Source organism: Bos javanicus, chromosome 17, assembly GCF_032452875.1.
Source record: "Bos javanicus breed banteng chromosome 17, ARS-OSU_banteng_1.0, whole genome shotgun sequence".
In the NCBI taxonomy this organism is placed as follows: domain Eukaryota; kingdom Metazoa; phylum Chordata; class Mammalia; order Artiodactyla; family Bovidae; genus Bos; species Bos javanicus.
This window is the reverse complement of record NC_083884.1, coordinates 8,102,201-8,129,200: the sequence shown is the minus strand read 5'-3', so window position 1 is coordinate 8,129,200 and position 27,000 is coordinate 8,102,201. Positions and strand designations below refer to the sequence as shown.

The following is a 27,000-nucleotide window of genomic DNA, read 5'->3' as shown; positions in this document are numbered from 1 at the left end:
GCAGTTTGATCTCTGGTTCCTCTGCCTTTTCTAAATCCAACTTGAACATCTAAAAGTTCATGGTTCACATACTGTTGAAGCCTGACTTGGAGAAATTTGAGCATTACTTTACTAGCGTGTGAGATGATTGCAATTGTGTGGTAGTTTGAGCATTCTTTGGCATTGCCTTTCTTTGGGATTGGAATGAACACTGACCTTTTCCAGTCCTGTAGCCACTGCTGATTTTTCCAAATTTGCTGGCATATTGAGTGTAGCACTTTCACAGCATCATCTTTCAGGATTTTCAATAGCTCAACTGGAATTCCATCCCCTCCACTAGCTTTGTTCATAGTGATGGCTCCTAAGGCCCACTTAACTTTGCATTCCAGGATGTCTGGCTCTAGGTGAGTGATCACACCATCGTGATTATCTGGGTCGTGAAGATCTTTTTTGTACAGTTCTTCTGTGTATTCTTGCCACCTCTTCTTAATATCTTCTGCTTCTGTTAGGTCCATACCATTTCTGTCCTTTATTGTGCTCATCTTTGCATGAAATGTTCCCTCGACATCTCTAATATTCTTGAAGACATCTCTAGTCTTTCCCGTTCTCTAGGTCGTAGGCGCCCGTAGAGCAGGTGTGTGTTCAGTCACCTGATCTCCTGGGTGCTGAGCGAGCACACAGTGGGAGAGAAGTCCATGCTGGTGACTGGCCGCGATGGTCACTCAGCTCACCTGAAGCGGACACTCACACCCAGGTCTTTGCACCCTGCGTCCTGCGTGCAGCAGACCAGCAATTGCTGAGCGGAGCTGCTTTGATGGGTAGGCTGTGGCGTCATTCCTGGGCCCTCCTGATCCACAGTTCTGTTCCCCTTTGGACAGTGCCGTTTGATCACTTTTCAGTGTCCACTTACAAGCATGTGACGTTTGTTTTCTTACCGTCTTCTGCCTTCAGGGAATGTGTTTTCTTTCTGTTAGGAAAATAAATACCCCTGGTGTGTGAAGCACGATGTGTCATGGGGTTGGCGTTCTGACCTCTGAGGAGGAGTGGGGACAGTGGCGAAGCAGGCCTCGGGCACATGAGGCCCCGCCGTCCTGCTGCTGCACCGGGAGGCTCGGGGCGTGGTAGCGTCCCCCCAACCCCGCCACCGCCGGCCGAGCAGAGGTGACAGGGCTCCCCGGTGTTCTGAGGACACCCTGCCCTCCACGGCCCCCATCCCTCAGCCTTTGCTCTCGTTACCCATCCGGGAAGAGACCGTGGCGGGGACTGACGGCCCCAGCCTGCCGTGCCTCGGGCGGCGGCCGGGAGACCGGAGTCAGGGCCTCGTCTGCCTCCCCTGCCCCGGCCCCACCCGCCCCAGCCCTGCTCTGCTGCCCAAAGGGGAGGAGGAGGAGGAGGATGGTCAACCTGGATGAGACCTGCATGAGGCTCCCCTGTGACATGCGAGGCCCCTGGGGTCGGGCTGTGGACACTCTTCATCGCGCGTCTCAGTAAGATACATGTCTGCCACTGCCGACCCAAGGGGACCCCCGGCAGACCTAGAGACAGTTAGCACGCTGGCATCAGCCCGGGATGAGAGAGTGCCATCGAGGCGCTAGAAGCCAGTCCACAGAGGGGCTGCCAGCCCCTGCTACTCTGAGAGAATCCTATCTGTGAGCACCAGGGCATTCAGACGTCTCATTTGCATCCCCTCGTCTGGCAGCTGTGTCGTAATTTAAACCCTGCCAGCAGAGATGTATGGGTCGCCGTGTCAGGGAGCACAGGGGTGGCCATTAATGCCATGAGTTACAGCCGGTGGTGCCCGGTCAGAGTTAACTGTGAGAGACCAGTGATAAATTCCGCCTTTCCAGGGGTTCTGGGGACAGGGGAGAGGAGAGGGCTGGTTTCTCATATTTGAGGTCCTTCTAAATCACGATGCTGACATTTTATTTAGAGAACTTGCAGCATGCAGTTTGTATGTGGGATGTTTTGCATCTGAGAGCAGCTTGAGACAGGGCCTCTCCGCTGGTGGCGGAGCATCTGCGCACAGCAGAGCCGGCGTTCCCACGCGGGTGCTGGGCTACGTCCTCCCCAGGGTCTGTACGCCCTGTAGTCTTTCAGACTACAGGGGAGTGCAGCGGATGGGAGTGGACTTGTTTGGAATCCCACTTGGCCACCCGCTCGAAACTTGATTTTGCCGGGCCTCGGTTTCCTCGTCTGTAAAGTAGAATAACAGCTCCCTTCCTAGTTGCCCAGCAGGGTGACTACAGAAGTGCGATGAGACGGTGTTTGGGAGACTGTGGGAATCTTCCAGGCCTGCGAGGAGAACTGAACTCTGCCAGAATGAGGCCTTGGAGTCGCTCTGCGTTTATCACCTCTTCCTTAAGATTGGTCTCCTAAAGCAAAGCCCTGCGTGTGCCAGTGTTGGCCTCTTAAAGGAGTCTCATAAGTGTGTGTGTGTATCTGCAGATGTATAGGTGTGTATATATATTTTCCTACTTTAAAGACAATCTCCAGCTAAAACTTGAAATTTGCTTATGTTCTTTTTCACATATTTGCCTGTGTGTCTAGCACTGACGAGAGATGAATCAGGTAAAATATTATCAGTTCAGGCTTGTCTGCCCTATTTGACACTTCCCTTTTGATGTTTAGCCAGAGTACCCCTTGCTCAAACATTGTTCAGTGACTATAGACTCTTCAGTCCCTTTCTGTTTATGCTCCTGCATCTGACTCTGAATTCCTTGTAGAGGATGTGAAAAATGGGACTTCTGGGACCTCTCAGTGTCCAACAACAGCTCTTAAATATCCCTAGGCATCCCTAAATTGAACGTCTAAAATAAACATGATTAAAAAAAAAAAAAGTACCTAATAAGTATATTGTAAAGTTGTAAAAACAAAATGACGTTAACAAAACTTTTTTTTACTCTCATGATACATTTAGAATTATAATGTTCTTATCACTGCAATTGCGTAGGGAATTTCTAAAGTCTGGGTTGCAATAAATGCATCATAAATTCTAACTATAATTCAGATTGTTCTCGTTAATGTTTACATTAAACGTAATGGATGGAAAGTCGTCCTAAGACGAAGCATGACTAAGAACCTGGTTTCTGCTGCTTTAGGCTGAATCCTTAGTAGCTTTGAATATGCTTCTGCTGAGCTGTGGGCTGACGCAAAGTGATAAATATCTGTGAGGGCACCCAAATCCTCACCCTCAGTCCTGTGAAACTGGAAAGTCATAAAGATGCTTGCTGAGCGTGGTCTTTGGTACATCAGCATGGAAGCAATTATTCAAGTACTGAGGTGAAAACTAATCCTCTTCAGCTGCTGAGAAGCATCCCAAGCGAGAAGGGTATTTCTGTGTCCCCCTTGAAAAATGCCTATTAAGATGGGGGTCATTGGCATTAGGAAGGCCTGAGGTTTTTGATGTTTTTTTTATTGAGGAGTATATAATAATCACTCCCCATCATTAAGTATCAGACTGATGGACGGTGTCGTTAATGTGCTTATCTTGAAAAAACATCATTTGCTAAATTTTTCTCTTCCTTTAGTAAGTAGTGATTTAGATAAAAATCTGGTTCCGTTCATAGTGGGAGACAAGGAAACACAAACAAACATGTTTAAAATGTAAAAGTAGAGGAAAGATATGACATAAGTACATATTAGGTTTTTGCAGTTATTTTGAAATTCAGTGTTTTCAGAATGGACATCTAAGAGGCAAATTGCTTATTAAAACTCATACGGTCAGGTCTCAGATTATGTTCTTATATACACTTGTTTGCTTCGAAAACCATCCATTTAAAATAACTTCCAGACTTTTATCCCATAAGGAAAGTCTGCTTATATATAAAATTAATTTTTCTGAGTTATGGAACGAGCATGTGTTCATTGTAAACATTCTGGAAACTTCTGAAAAGTATAAAGAAGAAAAGTACAGTAACCTTTAATGCTGCCATCTAGCATAAGCTTAACATTTTAGGGTATTACTATATATATATTATATAATATATATATTATAATATATATATTATATATTAAATATATATAGTAATATATATATTATATACTATATATTATATATTAAAAAGGAACATTCAAAATTATATATATTTAATATATATTATATATTAAATATATATATATAGTAATATATATATTATATATTATATAATAATATATATTATATATTAAAGAAAAAGGAACATTCAAAATTATATATAATTTTGAATGTTCCTTTTTCTTTAATACACTGAGTATTTCCCATAGGATTAATATTTGCCTGAATTGTGCTTATTAGTGACTCCATAATATCACTGTAGGGATTTGCTATGATTTATTAAGTCATTAACCTGTTGGCCACTTATGTTGCTTCTATTTTTTAAAAACCAGAAGATGAATTCTGAGGTTGGCATTCTTGGGTATAACCTTTGGATCCATCTCTGTTCCCTTACAGCAGGTTCTTAGAAGTGAATTTACAGATCACAGGTTATTAAGGATATGAAGAAATTTACATAGGACTGCCATACTTTCTAGAAAAGTTGCTTCGATGTCAGCAAACACATCACATCCTCACCAGCATTGTTAAACCTTTTCCAAGATGATGATCCACCTGATCTAATCAGCCATTCCTTCCAGGAAAGAAGGAGCATTCACCCAGTCCTGATCTGAGCTTCATCTCATTTCACTCTCACACCAGCACTGTGAGCCAGGGACCAGCTGTTATCCCATTTCACAGATGACGAAACATGCCCAGGGTGGATGAGGGGCTTTCAGGGGTCAGGTCACCAGACAAATGGGTGGAGTGTTTCGTCCTGCAGGCTTGGGCTGTCTCATCCCAAAGATCATTTTCTTTCTAGATTTCCAAAGTTCTCCCCTAGGTTGGATCACTGTTTATACTCATCGTTGTCTAGAGAGCAAGTCCTAATTGTATCTTGTAAACTAAACGTGAGTTGGAGAGCACCTAGTGCTTTAGTGGACAACCTCTAGTAAACACCATTTCTGAGGCTCTCGAGTGCCAACCCCCACCCCCACCCCGACACGCATGCAGCGGAGGTCAGCATCCTGCCTTGAGGCTCAGGGGCCTCTCAAGCAAACCAGATAAGCCGCCCACCTCCCCTCAGCATGCACGCGTGTTCATTCTACTAAATATCTATGAAATATTTTTTCCATATTTCACACAATCAAAATCACACGCAACATCTCTTAAAAAAAAAATAGAGCTTTAAAAAGCAAGAGGGGGACTTCCCTGACGGTCCAGTGGTTGAGACGCCGGGCTTCTGATGCAGGGGCTGCAGGTTCAGTTCCCTGGTCGGGGGACTAAGATGCCACGTGGCCAAAAATCAAAACACAAAACTAAAAAGCAGCAGAGATAAACCATGGACTTAATATCAGAAGGAGAGGTTTCTTATGATTTGTTGGTAAATGTATCTGTGTCATTTCTGCCCAATTCCAGAGGCTCCCCGCCTTGTGATCACTGAGGGAAAAACACTTCTGAGCATTCGCTGGTTTCTGTTCCAGGTGTGCGAATATCCTGATGGGACCAAGTCTCTGAAGCTGGGAGACTTCGGGCTGGCCACTGTGGTGGAAGGCCCACTGTACACTGTCTGCGGCACCCCGACTTACGTGGCCCCCGAAATCATTGCTGAAACCGGGTATGCCTCCTATGGGGTTGGGTTAGTGCTTGAACTCTGGGAACAGGTATATTTGCCATGACTGCTGCTGTGGACTCTCATGCCTCCCGGGAACATGGTGGGTGGGAGAGGCTGATCCCCGCACCGTGACTTTGATCCCAGGAACTCCAGTTTGTGCTTGTACTTCCAAGGGCCCTGGGCCTGGACCTCTGTCCCAAGGCCAGTCTTGGAATCCAGATAGTGGAGAGTTTGGGAGAAGAGCAGACACCTTTGTCCAAAGGGTAGTTCATTCATCTGCAGGAAACGAGTGGTTTGGTACTGAAAGGCCTTTTCCCCTAACAAACCAAGGCACATCCTCCAGTCCTGTGGCGGGTTCGTGGGAGTGGTGTCTTGTCTCTCCTCCCACCCGCTCTGTTTCCCCAGCTATGGCCTGAAGGTGGACGTCTGGGCGGCTGGCGTGATCACGTACATACTGCTCTGTGGCTTCCCACCCTTCCGAAGGTCAGTGGCTCTTCAAGTGACCATCTTTGAACTGTAAAGTCTCTCCCTTTGATCGGGAAGCAGACATTCTACTCCTGGCAATCAGGACTGGAAGCGGGTCAATAAAAATGTCAGTAAAAAAATTGTATAAATGTACTGTTCACTTTTAAATCTTAATTTACAACCTATTAATGTATATTCCGCGTCTGCACTTTGGAGGCGACCCAGCCCTCTGCTCTGTGCCTGGCCCCCAGGGTTTCCCATGGTCATTCTTGCATAAATCTCACCCCGCAGTCCAGTGTCTATGATTTCCATTCCCAGTCTTTTTCAAGAGTAGTGAGATTTAAAGATGCTCGCCAAGCAATCTGATCCTCCCAGGTAAGACTTTCTCCAGTTCTTAAGGGTTGTCTCTCCTACCTAATCTGACAGCTGTTTTTTTTTACCAACTCACTTTGCGGAGCATTTGACCTGGTTCTTGCAGACACAGGGAACTTGTTCTTTTTCAATTAATTTTGTCCATTTACATACTATTTGGTTAAGGAGCATTACAAATACTTTTGGCATCAACAGGCCTGGGAAGAGCAGATTGACACTTGATGACCATACACTCACCTGCTGGGAGGACAGGTCACGGGGTCAGGGTGTGTGGTGGGGACACCCCTCCTGAGCGGTGTACGAACAGGGTCCGTGTGGGGCTTCGCTGTACTGTCTCTCTTTACCAGTGCCATCTCCCTCTGAAGCACATGAACACTTTGAAGCAGATGTTAATCTAATGATGCAAGTTCGATGGTTTCCTCTGACTTTTCTTGAATGCTGTTTTCCTTTTAATCTTTTCGTATGGTCATTTTACAACTGTTTGTAGAGTAGCTACAGTGGGCCGGGCATCCTTCTAAGTTCTGGGAAGAGTGGGAAACAAGACTTACTCTGTAAGGCCATAGTGTTTGTAGTGTGCAGTCAGTCAGTAAGGGAAAAAATAGATTTATTTCTTCCCTCTCTCCTCCCACATTTTATTATAAAAGCTTTTTATTATATACACTTTATTATAAAAGCTTTCAAACATACAGAAAAGTACAAAGACACGACATTTATCTTTTTTTAAAATGATCTATTTTTAAAATATATTTTTTAACACTGGGTCTTGGTTGTGGCATGTGGGATCTAGTTCCCTGACCAGAGATTAAACCTGGGCCCCCTGTATTAGGGGCATGGAGTCTTAGCCACTGGACCATCAGGGAAGCCCCTAATGATCACTTTTTAGTTGAGTTGAATAGTTGTTGTTGTTTTTGCTTACATTAAATAGGAATAACACAGATATCAGTCTCTACTTTTGAGAGGCTTATTGGTTTGAAAACACAGCATGAGAATATTGATCAAGCAGAATAACTGAGCATGAGTTCATGCCAAGTTGAGGGCAGGCTCAGCTGAGCACTGGAAATCACAAAAGGTTTAATGAGAGATACAACACTGGAGTGGGAACTCGTCCTCATGGCGTGGCTTGGGTTTCTCTAGGTTGGGCTCTTTCCGTCTGGCCATCCATCAACATCTTGGTTTTCCACTGAGATCATTGCCAAGGTGGGTTATTCAGACTGTAGGATATGACATATCTTAGTTTTTACTGAAGAATAGATTTGTTCTAAAAGTAGGGCTATGAATCATTCTGTGGATCGATTGAGCCATTCTCTTGCCTGGGCTGGCCTAGCGGGAGCCTGAGGTCCAGTGTAGCTCACTCACATGCCTGGTAGCGGCTCAGTGTCAGCTGGGACCACAGATTTGACTTAGCCACGTGCCCTCCAGCATCTGAGAGCGAGCATGGGCTTCACACAATGGTGGTGACAGCTTCCTCAAAGCAGCCAGAGAGAGCAAGTTCCTGCCTGAGTACCTGCCAGATCTCTGCTTGCTTCACATTTCTTGATTAATGTCCCATTGATCAAATGAAATCAAATAGCTAAGCCTGGGGTAAATGTGGGAGAAGTTTGTGTCCATAGAAGGAGGGAAGTAATTCGGGGCTGTTTTTACAGTCACACGGTGCCCTAGCTGGTTTCAGTGATGACTTGCTTTGGGAACCAGTCAAACGCAGAGGGTAGTGGGGTTTGATAGCAGGTAACCCAAGGGCCTGGGGCTTCCCTAGTGACTCGGTAAAGAACTTGCCTGCCAATGCAGGAGATGTGGGTTCTATCCCTGGGTCAGGATTAGCCTTCCAGAAATGGCAACCCACTCCAGTATTCTTGCTTGGAGAATCCCATGGACAGGAGCCTGCCGGGCTGCAGTCCATAGCATCGCAGAATCAGACACACCTGAGCAGCCAACCAACAGCAACAAATCCAAGGTCCATTTACAGCAGAGTTTCCCTCTTTGGTTAAGCCAAGTTGAGAGCAGTTGGAGCAAGGTATGGAGGAGCAGTTGTAGAGGAATGTGTGCTCACAACTCCCTCTAGTGTTTCCATTTGCCAGTGCAGCCTAGAAGTTTTTTTTCTTTGACTTCCTTTTTACTGTTTAACAAAAGAAAGACTCGAATTAACAATACGTATCTATTGTGACTTGTTACCTTGTTCTCTCTGTGGGATCTTCAGATCAGTCTGGCTAATCAAAAGCAGTAGAAGTACATTCTGAAAGCTGCTGCCTTAGAGGTTATATTCAGAAGCTGGTCCTGTAACTCTAGATAGCTTACCTTTGAAAATGTTTTCCCTCTCTCATATCATGTTGTGATGAAAGAGAATTTATTATGTTACATGTTAGTTGTGGAAGCATCTTCATAGCATAGAGAGACATTCTGGATAGATTTTATAACCTACTATAATAGAGTCGGACACGACTGAAGCGACTTAGCAGCAGTAGCAGCATAGAACTGGTGGAGAAGGAAATGGCAACCCACTCCAGTATTCTTGCTAGAGAATCCCAGGGACAGAGGAGCCTGGTGGGCTGCCGTCTATGGGGTCGCACAGAGTCGGACATGACTGAAACGACTTAGCATAGCATAATATAAAATATTTACATATTTTATATATCATATATATCAAACTATGGAAATGGTCCTTTAAATAATGATAAATGACTATGGTTTAAGATTAAGCAAATCTGCATAAATTTGCTTCTAAAATAAAAGTCTTTCAACAGATATCTCAAAATATTTTCATTGTTCTCTAAAAAAGATTAATTGAACCCAAAGCTTTTTAATTAAAATTGTTCCTTGGAATTGACAGTTTGAGCTTCTTTAACTCTAGCATTTCCCATTCTTTTTTCAGGATTTTCGGGCATTAGTCCTAGGCTGACATGTAATATTTCATTGTTACTGAGAAGAATGTTGCTTTTCCAGGGTTTAGGAATTGCCTAAGGAAGTCTGTTCTTAGGGCCACTGATAACAAATAATACTTGCCTGACTATCCTGAGATGTTTGACGTTTCTCTTAAACATACCATACCCCCTCTAAGTGAAATGTTTTGCACATCATTTGTGAAATAGCTTACAACATTTTTCAGGTTACCTCGTCTGACCTTTAACACCTCGGCACTGGAAAGAGTGTATACTCAGAGTCTTTTGCTGTTTTCAGAGTTTTTTCTTACTGGGCACTTCCAGACTTACCGCACTATACTGTTTGAGAATTAAAAAGTGGCTCAGATGGTAAAGCATCTGCCTGCAATGCGGGAGACCCGGGTTCAATCCCTGGGTTGGGAAGATTCCCTGGAGAAGGAAATGGCAACCCACTCCAGTACTCATACCTGGAAAATTCCATGGATGGAGAAGCCTGGTGGGCTACAGTTCATGGGGTCGCAAAGAGTCAGACACGACTGAGCGACTTCATTCACTGAAACATCTCAGCCAGACTGTAGTGTATACATGTGTTAATCCACCCAGGGGAGGTTTAATCAGAGGGACTTTTATTCTGTGATAAGGGTGCATTCTCTGTAGGTCTGCTCTGGCGAGGACCGCCTGGAACCCCAGGGCTCTCGCAGTTCACAGCATGGGTCCTCAGGGCGCCCCTCTAATTGCCCAAATCCTGGGGTTGTGTTGTTGACTCAGGCTATTTTGCCAAGAACCTAAATCCTGCAGACACACACCCAATGTTTTAGCTGTTTCTTAACAAAATAACAACCGTGTGTATTAACAGAAGCTATTTGAGATTCCAAAAGAAGACCAAGAGGGAGATGCATGCCACCATAAAGAGGAATGGCTAAAAAGAATGGTTCTGGAAATGGGTGACTTGTTATATCTTCTTGTAACATTGTCTCCTGGGGTCCTCTGACTTTCTGAAAGTTTCTGTAAAATCCTATTGTGTTTTCAGGCACATTCTTTATCCATTTTTAAGGATAGATGAGCTGAATTAAATCAGTAGAGAGGCAACAGTGAAAAGCAAAGAACATCAAACACCTAGAAAAGAACAGTCTGTGCTCACTCGAAGATCATCAGTTTCTCGGGGAGCAGGGGTTGCGGGCATCACTCTGAGTGCTGCATGACATCATGAAGCAGCAGTGTCAATTCTGCTGAGCTTGGTTTGATGAGATGAACATTCACAGAGCTCACAAACTCTGCCCTTTTTCCTAGAACAGGAATGAGGCAGCCACCTCATCACACAGCACCAGAGGGTGTCTCTGGACACTGCCCTGAATCACCTGTTTCTAGGGATGCCACACTCACCATTGCAGACCCTGGACGACTGGTAGTGTGGCCAGGCTCCTGTGCAGGAGGCTGGGCAGGGTCCCATGTGAGCACGCTGAGCAGTGTGTGGGGCTGAAACGTTGCATCCTTGCCAAGTGATCCGAGCTTCCCGAGTAGCTCAGTTGATATAGAACCACCTGCAATGCAGGAGACCCTGGTTTGATTCCTGCGTTGGGAAGATCTGCTGGAGAAGGGAAAGGCTACCTACTCCAGTACTGGGCTTCCCTGGTGGCTCAGATGGTAAAGCATCTTCCTGCAATGCGGGAGACCTGGGTTCGATCGCTGGGTCTGGAAGATCCCCTGGAGAAGGAACTGGCAACCCCCTCCACTATTCTTGCCTGGAAAATCCCATGGATAGAGGAGCCTGGCAGGCTACGGTCAATGGGGTTGTAAAAAGTCAGACACAACTGAGCGACTAATACTGGGGTTGTAAAGAGTCAGACACAACTGAGCGACTAATACTTACTTACACTTATTTGCCAAGTGAGACTGAACTGCTCCTGGATTTTGACCTTGACTCCACCAGCCCATCCTGAGTTTTCTTCTAGGCTTTGCAGTGGCCTAGAGAGCCAGTGACTTGCTTCCCACTCTGGCCATTGATGCGTCCACCAAGGGAAGGGGCCATGTGGCCGTGGAGATGCGGTTTTCTGGGAGGTAGGGGAGGTCCAGTTTCCTGAGTTTTTCCCAGCAGTATTTCTGCATTTCCCTGGCACTGTCCATCAAAAATCAGGTCATCTTTTACTCTTTAGATACCTGTGCACAGGTGCAACTCTGAGAGAGGCAGGCAGGGAGGGGTGCCCACCTAGGGGGCCTCCAACCCTGCAGTTCTAGGGGGTGTCCTCAGATGATGGGCTTTTGCTCTCACACTGAGCTTCAGTGAAAGGGTTCAGTGGGGAGCATGTTCCGCTGTGAATGTTTATCCAGATTCTGAACTCCTTATAGCTTTCCCATGGGTTGGCTGCTTCACTGATCTTTGGCTGTTCTGTTGGGAAAGGAGAAGGGGGAAGGACAAGGAGATCTGACTCAGGTTTGCCGCTTCCCCCACTTATTATTATACCATGAATGACTGAGGGCAGATGCCGAGCTGCTTTTTTTTTTAAATGAGGACTTAATGTTTTTTGTGGATTCCATTTTTTCTTAAGTCTTTGTTTTTTGTGGAAAAATACATGTAACATAAACTCTATCCCTTGAACCATTTGTAAGTGTACAATTTCAAGTGTTAAGTGGTATTAAATACATTTAAACCATTGGGTAAGTGTCACCACCACCCATCTCCAGAACATCTTTGTCTTCCCACGCTGAAACCTGGTGCCCACCAAACAGCGTTCTTGCATCTCTGCTCCTCTCTCTCTCTGCCCTGCTCCTCCTTTCTCCGCCCTCCTCCCCTCTGTCGCTGATTCCCAGGCCCCTGGAAGTGTTCCTTGGTTCATCACCTAGAAGGGAGAGTGTGTCATCCCAAGCGCCATTGAGAGGCACAGCCAACCTGTGAAATGCCCACGCCAGAGACACTGGGCTGCCCTGTCCCCCGTCCCCGTGAGCTTTTTATTACAAAGCCGAATGGTGACGCTGACTCTTCTGTTTCTCTGTCACTGACTCAGTGAGAACAACCTCCAGGAAGATCTCTTCGACCAGATCTTGGCCGGGAAGCTGGAGTTCCCAGCCCCCTACTGGGACAACATCACAGACTCGGCCAAGGTACCCATCCTGGCCTGGCTCTGGGGGCGGTGGTGTGTTGAGGGGCCCTCGCCTGTCCCAGAGGATGGTGGCACATCGAGGGGCCCTCGCCTGTGGGCTGTTGTCGTGTTGAGGGGCCCTCGCCTGTCCCGAGGGGCTGTCGTCGTGTTGAGGGGCCCTCGCCTGTCCCGGGGGGCTGTCGCCGCTCTTCCTGTTGAGCTCCGGGTCTGTCTGGTCATGTGGCTCACTCCGCAGCGTGGTGCCTGAAATACTTTGCCGGATTCTGAAAGCCGGCCTGGCTGTCTTCCCAGTGTGCCGAGGCCACCCCCTTAGGGCTTACAGACGCTTCTCTAAGGCCTCCCTGTGTGTCCCTTCATTTGTCCGAGAGCTGTGTCATAGCCCCCCTCGGCCTGCAGGCGAGGCCCCATGTGGCCTGTGGCGTTGCCAGAAGGGGCAGCTCCGCAGCACCGGGCTGTGGATGACGGCGGTGGCCAGAGCCCGTAGGAGGGGACGCCGTGGTTTGTGTGGACTCGGGCGAGACCTCTCGTCTCGGTGCTGCTGACGCGGCGGCCATGCCTGGGGAGGTGGCCCTGTGATCGCTTCTGCGTCCAAATACCGAGCTGTGGTGCTGGCTGTCCCCTGAGGCACTCGGTGCAAACTCACGGTTCCTGTCTGTCGTTAGTCACCCCACTTCTGTCCCCTCTGTCCTCTCCTCTCTTTCTTCCCAGGAATTAATCAGTCAGATGCTTCAGGTCAATGTTGAAGCGAGGTGCACAGCAGGACAGATCCTGAGTCACCCCTGGGTGTCCGTAAGTACCCACGTCCCCAGGGAACCGATGTCTCTGTGTCCTCCTCGCCTGGGCTGTGGTGCAGACCGAGTTCTGGGTCCACGTCCTGTGGCGGATTGAGCGTCCTTTTCCGTAATGAGCAAGCAGCATGCAGCCTGCTCTCTGGCCGGACACAGCTGGCGCCAGGCTCCCTCTGTGAGTGGCCGGGCTCATCACAACCTCTGCAGGCCGTGGTGTCCTCGCCTGTGAGGTGCGGGGATTGGCCAGGATGCTCTCTGAGGGCCTCTTCCTGTCATCCTGGAGTTTGAGAGTCTTCAGAGCTTGCCCAGAGATGAGCCTGTGTCAGAGCCTGATCTCTGCCTTCCTGGCACGTGGTCACGGGAGCACTCCTGCTCCCGGTGGGGCAGGCGGGAGCCGAGTGGAGGATGTGTGATGTTCGGAGAGTCCTCTGAGTGTGGGCAGTGCCTCGGGGCCCGGGTGAAACAGTTCACACCAGGGGAGTCTGGGTCCCCTCAGTCCTGGGAGCCTGGGGCAGTGGCATTAACTCAAGGGCTTTTGCTGACTTCAGGGTGCCCCGTGCACCTTGGCCACCCAGGCTCTGTCCCCCACATTCTGACAACTCCATTCAGACTCTCTGGTCGTGTTATGTGACTTGGTTCTTGGACCAAGTAGCTGAGAGGCCACATTTTTTTATTGAGTGATAAAGACTAGACACTACCTGCATTCTGGACTAAAATGATAATTTTGATGTTTCCATGGGCAGGACCTGTACTAAATTAGATGGCATTTGTGCTGTGGAGGACGGTCTCTGAGCCCTGCAGAAGGTCCTTCTGCCCTCTCCTCAGCCCACTCCAGACCTCAGGAGGGAGGTGCATGGCAGAGGGTCCCTCTGGGGGTAGGGGACCGCCCAATAGCAGGCGTTATTTTCAGTTACTTGACTTACATGGTTCCCCTGATCTCACGGCTCAGACGGCCCAGTAGGAAGAGACGGTGGGAGCGATGGATGGTGTGTGACTGCTGAGGAAGAGACAGCATGGACCCGAGACTCAAAATCTGTGTCTTTGATTCTTTTCTATAGGATGACGCCTCCCAGGAGAATAATATGCAAGCTGAAGTAACAGGTAAACTCAAACAGCACTTTAATAACGCGCTCCCCAAACAGAACAGCACGACCACCGGGGTCTCCGTTATCATGGTAAGTAGGGCGTGTGGCCGCCCTTGGGCAGCTGCAGGTGCGGCCTGACTGCTCAGCTGACGGTGAACCCTGCAGAGTCAGCGGCCCCGTGCTCCCCTCTCATGGCCCTGGTGCCTTCCGGCTCCTCCCTCCACGACAAGAATGGACTGGCATATGAAGGGCACCGTGTGGCCAGCTCCCAGTCTGCGGGTCCTGGGATCAGGGGGTGTGCAGGTTCCAGCCAGGCCAGACTGCAGGGCCCTGGGCCCGGGTCCCCTCCTCTTCTGGGCTCCGTGGGCCCTGGGCTGTGGCGTCTGTCCCAGCTCTGCTTTCCCCCCTAGAGAGGGCTCCCCAGCCAGGCGGGACTTGCAGCCAAAGGCAACGACTCCCTGACTACTCAGGGCTTCACAAATAGATTATTTGAGCTGTGAATGATTCTTTGGGACTGGGGATAAGAAACGGCTAGAGTTAAGCAAATTCCACTTTTTACAAAATGAGTATTTTGTGATTTTTAAAAGTTCAGAAGAATGAAAAAAAAAACTGGGTTTTTCAGGGTTGGTAAAATTTAATGAGAAGTTAGTAACACAGATCCCCATATTTTGTCAGATCTTCCTTCTAAAATGTTTTTGAGGCAGCTTACCTAAATCCATAAACACAGCAAATGGAAAACGGCATTAAAGTACGTGAAGTAACGTGAAAGTGGGTCAGGGAGCTGGAGAAGATGGCAGAAAAGATAAAAGTGAGTCAGAAGTGTGGCCAGCAGCCCTCCCACCAGCTGTCCAGACCTGGGTCCTCGCTCCTGTGAGCCGTGAAGCTGGCCCCCGTGGGGCCCCCTGCTGCCCCCACTGCTCATAGGACCAGGGAGCAGCAGGGAGCTGCCTTCCCGGGGAGAGGCAGGCTTTCTCTGGAGGTGGGGACCCACAGCCGGACAGCGGGTGACGGGCTGGCCATCCCTCCGCTCCATCACTCTGGCCTCAGGACGGACCTCCCCCTCTGGAAAGGCTGATTTCCTCCCCGACTGGCAGGGAACAGTCACTTACTCTCACAGCTCGTTGCACGTCTGATCCTTCCCTTGGAGGCCTGGGTGCAGGTGGGAGCCGGGGGGAAGCCCACTGCTCTGTCCCGGGGTGGGGGACCCGTTCTCCATCCTGGGGACCCCTTTCCTCCTCCCCTGCCAGGCTGCAGGCCCCCCGGCAGCTCTGAGTCAGACGAGCGGGAAGGCCTCTTGAGCTGTGGTTTTCCCGGGATCTCAGTAGTGTCCTGCCAAAAGCCTGAGGCAGTGGGAGCTGTCACAGAGGGGCAGCTGAGACCCTGCGAGGAGAGCCGCCCTGCCCAAGCCACGGCAGGAGAACCTTCTCAGTGAGTCATTGCTGCCTGGGCTCGAGTCACAGCCCTGCCGCCAGCCATGCTGCCAGGCAGCTCCTGGGGAAATCTAGAAAAACTTGAAGCATCAAAAATTGCCACACTCACCATGTAATAAAAAACCTTATGAGTTAGCACACTTTAATAACCACACGTGAATTAAGCTTCCTGGTCTCCTAGAGGAAGAAGCTTTATAGGATTCACCCAGAGCTCACGAGAGCTTCCCCCCTGGGTCACCTGTTGACTCACGGCCCAGACGCGGGGCCTGTGACCCACTAAGGTCTGGAGCGATTGGCCCCTTTGCCTTTTGGCCCAGTACAGGCTCTGTTCTGGATGAGGATAATCCAGGCCCTCTCAGAACCTATGTCTTGGGGTTTACAAATGGCTTTTTTCCATTTGCTGATGAAGTTCAAGCATTCAGTATCAAACTCCTGACCTTTAACAGGACGTTTGCTTGAATGAACACTGCTTTATTATTTGTGAGTCTAGCAGTGATTGTGAGCATTGTGTGTTCACGTGTGTATTAAGTGTCTTGTCGGGCATGTTGGCGGGGCTCCATCTCACCCCCCGGTCCCCACATAACTCTGCAGCTCCTTAGCTCTGGGGAGGTGCTGGCTGACCCATGAGATCCAAAACCCATGGGGGAGCCAGGAACACTTGTCTCCGGAGGGACCAGTTCTCCACGGCCAGAAAGCCAGCCTGGGAATCTGGCTTGTCCCATGTGGGCCTCCATGGGGAGGGCATCCATCCTCACCCGACAGAGGCCTGGCCGGGCATGATTGTGTCCGGGCAGCTTGCAACGCTTCTGAGTCATCAGTCATCTGCCCCACCCCCCACCCCTGACCACCACCACCTTCACCACCTTCACCATTACTGTGTGTCTGTGTGTCCTGCCCTTGGGAACAGTTTCAAATGTTTTCTTAAAAATCCTGATTCACACACAGCTCTTCTGGTATGTACCTGTTCTCATATCTGGGCATGTAAGGCTCAGGTGGTTTCCTGCTGATACAGACAGTGTATCAGTGTCCTGAGGCGGGACCCTCTGGTTGGGTTTGGTTCTCCTAGAACCCCCAGAATGGGAGCCTGGGGCTCCGGTGAGGAAACGGTAGGACAGGAATGGTAGGTAACGGTGAGCAAGTGAAGCTGATGCTGTGTCTGCGTTTTGTTTGACAGTTTGACTTGACAGTTTGAGAGGCACTTCAGAGTTTCACTGTGTACCCCGCTGAGACTCTGGGGACCCCGGAGCAGCGTTCTGGTATTCACGTGCTGTGCTTCCTCAAAGCGGCCTCTAATTCTCAGCCCCTCTTGTCTGCATGCTTCTCTCAGACTCTGACAACAGCGTCCAGCTCTCGGCTTCTCACGGGTGCGGGTCTCCTGTACCTACTGACACCCATTTTGGCCAAACACACCCGTGAAAACTTTACTTAGAACTCTTCAGCTTGCCACATACACCTTGCTTCCCAGACCAAAAGCTGGTGAGGGCACGGGCGGAGGACCCCAGTCACCCTCCTGCTAAAGGTTGTCTTTCACTGAGGTGCAAATGTGTATCTTTTAGTGGACTACAGCGTTAAGATGGGCGCCTTTGCGAAGGCTTTGGTTCTTTCTGCAAGTGCGTTTGCAAGGAGGCACTGTCCTCCGTAAAACAGTGTGCAGTCAGCTAGGCTTTGGGATAGGAGAATGCTAGAGGGTAGGGTTTTGGTTTAAGTTGGGCCTGCGGGTTCCGATTGCTCTTGTATTCGCCCTGACTTGTCCTGAGAGGCTTAAGGAAAGGCCCTGCACCTGCAGAGCGGGCTCGGGCCTCGCCCAGGAGAGGCCATCTCGTGGTGAAAAGGGAATTAGTGATAAGAAACCCCTGGTGGCTGCATTTTGTAGCCTCGTAGCTGACTTGAGAAAGGATGGATTCAAAAGGAGTGCTTCCTCACTCGGGGGACTGTGCTCCTTTCAGGGGGACGCTGGGAAGGATCGGGGCTTAATTTAAGTTAGACAAAACTGTTCCGACTGTGTTGCTTCTGTTGAAAGTAAGTCCAGTTTCTGTCCCCGCTTCTCTCCCGCTCCTCTCGCCTCTCCCGCCGCCTGCATTGCTTCCCTCTGGCTAGGCCCAAGGCGACGGTATGTACTAACCGCACCGCTCTGCTTCCTCCCACTGCACACGTTCATGTTCTCATCGGGAAGAGAAGAGGAGAAATAACCGTGGGGATGTTGGTGTCTTCGGCCCAGGGGAGGCTTTTGGGTGGAAAACGGCGGAAGAAGCCTCTCTGCGAGTTCTGTGTTTTCCCTGAGGGGTGGCCTGGCCTCTGCTCACACTCGGCGCTCCGAAACTTCTTGAGGCGCAGAGCTGAGTTTCTGATTTGGCTTTTCCCCAGTTACCTCTTCTCCAGGAAACGGAAAGTGCCCTTGGCAATCACTGATGTTCAGGAAGGGCCTGTGGAGAACACCTGTCTTCCAGTCTGCCCCAAGGGCCCCGCAGGCAGCCAGCCGCCCAAGGCCTAGGAAGCCCCATTTGTTCGCATTTTCTCCAGGCACTTTTTTCCGCTCCTGGAGTCCTGGAAGAACCGGATGGTTCCGTTCCCCATCAAAGTGGTTAGACGACAAGAAAAGGACTTCTGGTCTACACGCCTTTCAGCTAAACAGCTAAAGGTGCTGAGAACTGACAGAGCCCCGCGTTTGGAAAACCCGATGAGAGGGCGCCTGGCCTGGCCTCCCTGGCCGAGCAGCAGTCCTCGTACCGGACCGAGGAAGAGGCAGGCAGGCCAGTTCCCAGCTCCAGGCTAGTGTCAGAGAACAAGGGGACATCTGTGCCCCTGGAGCAGGGGAAAGTGAGAGTGTTAGTCGCTCAGTCATCTCTTACTCTTCGTGATCCCATGGACTGTCGCCCAGTAGGCTCCTCCGTCCATGGAATTCTCCAGGCAATAACACTGGAGTGGATTGCAATGCCCTTCTCCTGGGGATCTTCCCTACCCAGGGATTGAACCCTGGTCTCCTGCATTACAGGCAGATTTTTTTGTTTTTTTTAACCGTCTGAGCCACCAGGGGGAGCTGGTCACAACCCTTGGGGGTGTGAAGACACCCCACAGGAAGAGAAGGCCAGGGAGGAGATGCTGGAGGGTGGAAAGATGGGTGATGTTGTTACACCCCACATTCCCAGGCTTTTCATAGATTACCGGTCGCCAGTGCGGCGGTGGTTTCGGGGCGGGGCGGGGGTTAGGTATTATGGGTGACATGACTTAATCTTTCCAATCTCCTGTTGAGGAACCTTCTTTAGAGAAGTCAGCAGTCAGGTGCCTTGCATTCCCCTGCGGTTTGCTTCTTGTCCAGGACGCTTCTGGGCTCAGATCCCAGAGGCTCCGGCCGGGTCGTAGGAGCAGAGGCCGCGGTGAGGGATGGCGGGACTACTGGGCCGACCGGGGGGCGCCGTTGGGCCGCGGGCGTTACTTCTCCTCTCCTGCTCCCGCCCTGCATGCTCGGCGTGCCCTGCTCGCTCGCGGTGCCGGGCTCAGGCGGCGGGCTCACGAGTCTTCGTCTCCTGCTCTCTCCCCAGAACACGGCTCTAGATAAGGAGGGCCAGATCTTCGGCAGCAAGCTTGGCGCCGAGGGCGGCCGGCCCGGCCTGGAGCCCGCCGCCCCGGCGCCCGCCGCGCCCCCGGAGCCGCCCCCGCACCCCGGCCCTCCCGCCCCGGCCCCGGGCAGCGAGCGGGCGGGGACGTGGCGCCGCCACCGCGACTGACCCGCTGCCCGGCGCAGCTCCGCACGCCGCCGCCCGGCCGGGCGCCTCCGGGGCCTGGAGGGGCCCGTTAAGCGTCGGCTTCGGGGACGGTCCTCGGAGCGGTGGCTTTAAATGTTCCGCCTTTTCAGTTCAGTGGACGTTGGACCGCATCGCCAGGAGACTGTGCAACTTCGATCCGGCATCCAGCGCATTTTTATAGAAACGCTTCGGCTGAACCAAGGTCTCTATTTAAGAAAACTCGGAGGGCTCCTTTTTCTCTCTCTTTAAAACAGCTCAGAACTGTATCTGACCCTTCGTGGGCACCCTTCCTCTGATGCCGGGGCTTGGGGACTGGCTTCCAGCGGAAGTCCTGGGCCCCCGGTGGACCCCCTGGTCCCAGCGCTCAGCCCATTTCGGGGTCTCGCAGGTGCGGGGCGCGGGGCTCACGTCAGAGGACCCCGGGTCTGGACTTGGGCATAGGCCCCCGGAAAGGCCGCTGCTTCCTCCACGACGTGCATTTCCTCAGCTCTTCCCACGTCTGTATCGGGAGATGCCCGGGACGTTGTCCTTGGGGATTTTCGAGGAGAGGCAGGTGCCTGTGCGCCGGCGGGGCTTCCTTCTCCAGGTCCCACTGCGGGCACAGCAGGACCGACGTGAGCCCCTCGGAGCCCCCCAGTCTCCCTGTTCCATCCGCTTCTCATCGGCGGCGGGGACAACCCCAGGACGCGCGGGCCCGGTTGGGACTGGGCAGGAAGGTGCCTGCAGACGTCCTCTGTTACTAACCTTCTGGAAGGCTGCTGGCAGTTTTTCCTTTTTTCCACCACCCTGCTGTTTTTAATGATTGTACATAATCAGTGTATTTGTTTTCCCTGCTCATCTTCTAAAGGGGTGAGCCTGTAGTTCCTTCTCACTGTTAGACTTTTGCCCCCTACAAGTGTATCCAATAAACTCTTCCTTCTCGAGAAGTAGTCAGGGTGGCCAGAGGTTCCTGTGTGGCTGTTTGTTTGCATTGCAGTGTGTGGTTAAAGTGACGCCCGCCAGGGCCGGGTTCTGGAAGGTTCCAACGTTTGCTTTTGTGTTGGGGGCATGACTGGGAGGAGAGGTGCTCGGGAAGAACACATGGAGGTGCCCTGGATGCAGGTATATTTGATCACAGGTGCAAAAACACACAGCCAAGGCTCCAAAGCCGACAGGGATTATTGGTGTACAACACAGGACTCTGATGGAACCAGGGATCGGAAGGTCAGGCTTCCAGGAAACGGGGAGTCGGGGCCGCCATTGTTGTTTCTCTGTTTCTGTCTCTTTCAGAGACTGTGCCATCACTTGTCTCTGCTTTTTTCAGTGTATTTTGGCCCTTGATTTCTGTTCTCTGATGACAACTACTTGCTTGGGCTTAGCCTGGAACTGCTCTGTCCCCAGCTTCTCAAGTCCGTACAGCTCCACGGCTTGAAGTCATCTCTTCAGCTTTGGATCTCTTTGTCCCCATTGCTGTGTGATGATTCCTCCCTGGGCTGAGCCAAACCAGAGGCGGGTGACAGAATGCAGACGGGCGTCAGGGGATGCAGGCTTCAAGAGGAGGGTGGTGATGGGCAGGTCCAGAACATTCTGTTGCTTTCCTCACTAAAGAGCAAGATTGTTAATGAAAGTGAAGAGGGACTTCCCAGGTGGTAAAGACTCTGCCTGTCAATGCGGGAGACACAGGTTCAATCCTTGGGTTGGGAAGATTGCCTGGAGTTGGAAATGGCAATCCACTCCAGTATTCTTGCCTGAAAAGTCCCATGGATGAAGAGCCTGGTGGGCCACAGCCCATGGGGCGGCAGAGAGTCACACACGACTGGGTGAGTATGGAATGGACGCGAAGTGCTAATGTAACAGAGGAGAAAAATGAAAATGGAGGAATGACAGAGCGAGGCTGTTAGTGCCAGAAACTTGACCCCACTGCTTGAACTGCAAGGTTCAAAGACATTTGCCAAAGACTTAAAGTAAGTGGCCAGGGCAGTGCCAGTCGCAGGTGAGAGGACGAGCCCCTCTGTCCAGCATGTGCTCCCACACTCTGTGCCACACTCGATCGCCTGGGGACAGGAGTTGCCTGAGTCCAGAGTGGTGGCATGGCCTCGCAGTGACTGAGCAGCTCTTCAGTAAATACCTTCATCCCACAAACACCCAGAGCGGTGAGTGGTGGTAAAGGGACCAGCCTAGAATGGGTGACACACCAGGGTCACAGACCTGGCAGGAGACAGAGCGCGAAGTTATAAGTGGAGGCCTGGGCGCCAGCGGCCAAGGAAGGGCTCCGCCAGCACCAGCAGGTTGTTCCTTTGCCCGCACATTCCGCAGACATTGACTGAAACCTTGTGCTGGTCTCAGGATCCAAACTAAATGCAGCTGCCCAACTGTTGGGTTCCTCTGCTCCTGCACAGTGAGAGAGGCATGGGCTTGGGTTATAGTCAGTCCCTTATTCCAGCAGGCGGATCTTGGCTACAGAAGGTAAAGCGAGGGAAGCGGTGACCTGCTGACATCACTGGGGGGCGCCTGCTGGGCTCAGCCATGGATAAGCCTGAGTCTGCCTCTCCTCTTGAGTCAGGAAGATCCCCTGGAGAAGGGAATGGCAACTCCCTCCAGTCGTCTTGCTTGGAGAATTCTATAGACAGAGGAGATTGGCAGGCTACAAGTCCATGGGGTTGCCAAGAGACAGGCCCAAGCAATGAGCACTTTCCTTTGCTCAGAAAGGGTGCCATGGGATGAAAGTATATGGAATATACGGATTGGAAGCATTTGGCATCACTGCCCCCAGAATTCCTGCATGAATGAGATTGTGAAATGAGGATCAGGAGACACTGAGAACAGACCCAAACAGATAAACCACACTGGGAGAGAGAGCGCTGGGCAGTGATGCTGTCCCGGATGAGGGCCTCCAGAGCAGTTGGCCATCCAGTGGAAATACAGTGTAAGCCACATCATTTATCGGATACCACATTAAAAAAAAAAAAAAAGGAACAGGTGAAATAAATTTTAAAGCATAGTTTAGCCAAATATATCTAAATATATGCAAAGTATTTCAACATGTAATCAACAGCAAGTCATTGGGATGTTTTCCCTTATTTCTCTGTACTAAGTCTTTGATGCCTGGTGTGTACTGACACGGACAGCACATCCCAGGCTGGACCACACACGTTTCAAACATTTAACAGCCTCGTGCCCCCCCACCTGCCACAATGGACAGACCGGCTCTAAAGAAAGCCTGGGCGCTCAGTTTTCCTGTTTAGTTTTGCATGCGATGTGAATAACAATGGAGAGACTCCTTATTCACTGTTCTAAATGTGCTTATTGGAGTATAGTTCCTTTACAACCTTGTTCAGTTTCTGCTGTGCGCTGAGATGAGCCGGCTGTTGTAGGCAGACGGGAGCCCCCTCCCTCCGGGTCGGCTCGGACGCCGCACTGAGCCCCCTGTGCTGTGCGGACTTCCTCCCGCTGGCCGTGTTACACGTGGCAGGGCGCATGCGTCAGCACTGCCCTCTCAAATCACCCCAGCCCCCGCTTCCTCCTGCCGGTGCCCACGCGTCCACTCTCTGCATCTGCGTCTCCATTTCTGTCCTGCAGATAGGTTAGTTTGCCCCATTTTTCTTGATTAAATATATATGCTTAATATATATTGCTTTTCTCTTTCTGACTTCACTATGTAGGACTCTCTAGGTCCGTCCACATCACTACAGTTACTCAATTTTATTACTTTCTATGGCTGAGTAATAGTCCACTGTATATAAGCGCCACATCTTCATCCGTTTATCTGTTCTCGGTTGCTTCCCTGGCCTCACTGTTGTGAAGTGCTGCAGTGAATATTGGGATACCCGATTCTTTGTGCATTGTGGTTTTCTCAGGATTTATGCCCAGTAGTGGGATTTCTGGTTCTATTTTTAGTTTTTTAACGGACCTCCATACTGTTCTCCATAGCGGCTGTATCAATATACATTCTTACCAACTGTGCAAGAGGGTTCCCTTTTTCCACATCCTAGAGATGGCCATTCTGACTTCTGTGAAGTGATACCTCATTGTAGTTTTGATTTGCATTTCTCTAACAATTAGTGGTATTGAGCATTTTCCCGTGTGTTTCTTAGCCATCTGTATGTACTCTGGAGAAATTTCTATTTAGGTCTTCTGCCCATTTTTTGATTGGGTTGTGTGTGTGTGTGTTTTGATATTGAGGTGCTTGTATATTTAGGGGGTTAACTTTGTCAGTTACTTCATTGGCAAATATTTTCTCCCATTATGAGGGTTTTCTTTTTGTCTTGTTTATGGTTCCTTTGCTGTGTAAAAGTTCTTAGGTTAAATTACATCCCATTTGTTTATTTTTGTTTTTATTTTCATTACTCGAGGAGGTGGGTCAAAAAGGATCTTGCTGCAATTTATGTTGAAGAGTGTTCTGCCTTTGTTTCCTATAGGAGTTTCTATAGTGTGTGGCCTTACATTTAGGTCTTTAATCCACTTTGTTTGTTTTTGTGTGTGGTGTTAGGAAGTGTTCTAATTTCATTCTCTTCCATGGAGCTGTCCTGTTTTCCCAGCACCACTTACTGAAGAGGCTGTCCTTTCTCCACCTTATATTCTCATCTCCTTTGTCCAAGATAAGTGGGTGGGCTTCTCCGCTGTTTTAAACGGGATGGATGGATTTCAGCCAGCAGGTGAGGGTACTGATCCAAACCTGAGGTGTGAAATCGGAGCGTGAATATCCTGTAGAGTCAGTCGCCAAAGCCTTGGCGGTCACTGCCGCTCGGGAGAAACCCGGGCGGAGAGAAGCACAGCGAGCACCAGGTTGTCTGGCGCCGACAGAGCCACGTCAGCGTCTGCGTGAGCCGCGTCCTGAGAAGCCTGTGCGGGTCTCGGGCAAGGCTCCGTGCTGGGTGTGTGGTGTCGGGGAAGCAACCACTGCTGCAAGGAAGGCAGACAGGTGGCGGAGGTTTAAAGCACTGGCAGCCAAGGGCTGGTGGCAAGGCGGCCAGGTGTTGGCTACGACGAGCCAGAGGGCCCTCTGCTGGCTGTGTTCCTTCGCCGAGAGCGGCATGGGGTGCAGGCGTCTCTGGGGTGCAGGCGTCTCTGGGGTGCTCGGGGTGCGGCCCGGGGTCAGTGGGCTGGAGGCCTGGAGGGTCAGGTATGAGCGCAGCGTTGGAGGAGCAGGCCAGTGAAAGGGTTGGCTGCTTTCTTGGGGCGAGTGGTTAGTTCTGGGAAATGCCTAGGTGTAAGTGGAAACAGTGTCAGACTTTATTTTTGGGGGCTCCAAAATCACTGCAAATTGGGACTACAGCCATGAAATTAAAAGACACTTACTCTTTGGAAGGAAAGTTATGACCAACCTAGATAGCATATTGAAAAGCAGAGACATTACTTTGCCAACAAAGGTCCCTCTAGTCAAGGCTATGGTTTTTCCAGTGGTCATGTATGGATGTGAGAGTTGGACTGTGAAGAAGGCTGAGCGCTGAAGAATTGATGCTTTTGAACTGTGGTGTTGGAGAAGACTCTTGAGAGTCCCTTGGACTGCAAGGAGATCCAACCAGTCCATTCTGAAGGAGATCAGCCCTGGGATTTCTTTGGAAGGAATGATGCTAAAGCTGAAACTCCAGTACTTTGGCCACCTCATGCGAAGAGTTGACTCATTGGCAAAGACCCTGATGCTGGGAGGGATTGCGGGCAGGAGGAGAAGGGGATGACAGAGGATGAGATGGCTGGATGACATCACTGAGTCGATGGACATGAGTCTGAGTGGACTCTGGGAGTTGGTGATGGACAGGGAGGCCTGGTGTGCTGTGATTCATGGGGTGGCAAAGAGTCGGACACGACTGAGTGACTGGACTGTACTGAAGTGATAACAGTTCCTAGTTTACAGAGTACCTCATCCTGTGTTGTTTGAGCCACATCACAGCCCTGAGAGAGACACTCACTTCGCTGTTCAACAGATGGAGAACCCATCCGAATGGGTTCCCAGGGCCCAGAGCAGGTGCCCTGCCCCTCCAGGTGGTCAGGGATGCTTAAGGGGGAGCGTCTGTATCCTGAGGCAGAGGTGGGACAGGCTGGGGGAGACCCCTGACAAAGTGGTGGAAAATCTAGGCAGCTAAGATCCCCTGGAGGAGGGCACAGCAACCCACTCCAGTAATGTCTCCTGGAGAATTCCCATGGACAGAGGAGCCTGGTGGGCTGCAGTCAGTCCATGGGGTCGCAGAGTCAGACACAAGTGAAGCGAGTGAGTAAGCACGCAAGAAGTGATCAGGCCACAGCAGGTGTGGTCTGTTAGATCAGGGAAGCTGATGTGTGCAGCTCTGGTGAGTCCCGGCCAGTGAATTTCAGGAGGCTACTTCATGATAAAATCCACAGCCTTGAATTCAGTGGGGATATGTTGCCATCGTCAGGCAGCTGAGGGGAAGGAAAGGGTATTTGGTATAGAGACCACACAGAAGCCTCCTTCTCTTTGGGCAGAGCTGGCAGCATGGCCTCGGTGCGGTCAGGAGGGTTTCAGCTGGAGTCTGAGTCACCTGCCTCAGAGGCCGGGCACCTGCCCGAGATCAAGGCTGGGGAGCATCTCAGTTGATCCAAGTCTGAAGCTGCAGCGCAGCCGGCTGGTTTGGCGAGGAAACTCACTCCTGGACTTGCGACAGGAAAAGAACTCATTGCATGCTTCTGACACCTGATGGCTGAGGTCTCGGGACTCAGAGGAACACTTGTAGGCGGCCTGCGCCCCTGGCCTGCAGGTCAGCCCACCCTGTTCATGCGAGAGAATGATGTGTGCGCCCTGATTGAGCAGTCTGCATTGCTGGCTCCTAACTGCAGGGCAGGGAGTCACGTGTCGGTGTCATTCATCGTAGCCTCGGGCTTTTATGTCGTGATCCTGTGATTGGGACACCCAGGACTCTACTTTTCATCACGGACTCTACTTTTCAGGTCTATTGAAAAGAAAGAGCCAAAAGATGTTGCCCCCACTCATCTGAGAGGAAATAGAAGACACAGAATGTTTTTGATTTGCTATTTTATGGTCTTTTCCATCTTCCTTGATTCTCCCTTGCAGTGACAAGTTGCAATGCCTACAGGATTAATGTCATTTATGTTACAAAAAAGAGAGGCAGCAAGGCTGATCACTCTCCTCTTTTGTCCCCCTGTGATGGGGCAGAAATAGCCAGGTGGAAGCCCTGGTGTATGGTGGTATGCGAGGTGTGTGCAGATACTGACCTTCATGTGCTCCCCGAGTGTGGCTGGGAACGTGCTCTGGCCTAATGTGATGCCACGTGCTGACATGGGGCTGTGAGGCTGGCCGTTCCTCCATCACCCAGTGACGGCAGAGAGTGGCAGTGCCTGTCCACCACACTCAGCGTGGGCCCCTCCCCGCAGTGTACGGACACGGGGCTGTGGAGGAACCTTGGGGCTGCAGTGCAGGAGCAGGCGGGGCTGATGCAGGAAGGAGACCAAACCGGGTCAGAGCTCTCAGTCCTCTCTGGGAAAGACATATCAAAGGTCCCCAGTGAAACTCCTGTCAAAGTCCTGTCCGGGTGGATCTAAAATGTGTGACATTTATTTTAAAAAAAATATTCTTTCATTTATTTGACTG

At 50.6% G+C, this 27,000-nt stretch overlaps 1 protein-coding gene across 7 annotated transcripts in view; it reads left to right on the top strand.

Annotated features, from left to right (window-relative positions):
• The window catches only part of DCLK2 (doublecortin like kinase 2), a 189,806-nt gene extending 169,420 nt beyond the window's left edge, over window positions 1–20,386 (top strand). For 4 of the 7 annotated variants that reach the window (XM_061384025.1, XM_061384024.1, XM_061384023.1 and 1 more), the window contains 6 exons: window positions 5,473–5,606; window positions 6,009–6,086; window positions 12,316–12,412; window positions 13,120–13,200; window positions 14,258–14,374; window positions 19,254–20,386. In XM_061384025.1, the coding sequence (XP_061240009.1) occupies window positions 5,473–5,606; window positions 6,009–6,086; window positions 12,316–12,412; window positions 13,120–13,200; window positions 14,258–14,374; window positions 19,254–19,439 (693 nt within the window). In that variant the 3' untranslated portion in view covers window positions 19,440–20,386. Of the gene's footprint in view, window positions 1–5,472; window positions 5,607–6,008; window positions 6,087–12,315; window positions 12,413–13,119; window positions 13,201–14,257; window positions 14,375–16,888 lie in introns of all 7 variants that reach the window. The other 3 variants (XR_009730241.1, XM_061384027.1, XM_061384026.1) reach the window with 3 other exon arrangements.
• The last annotated feature ends 6,614 nt before the right edge of the window (window positions 20,387–27,000 follow it).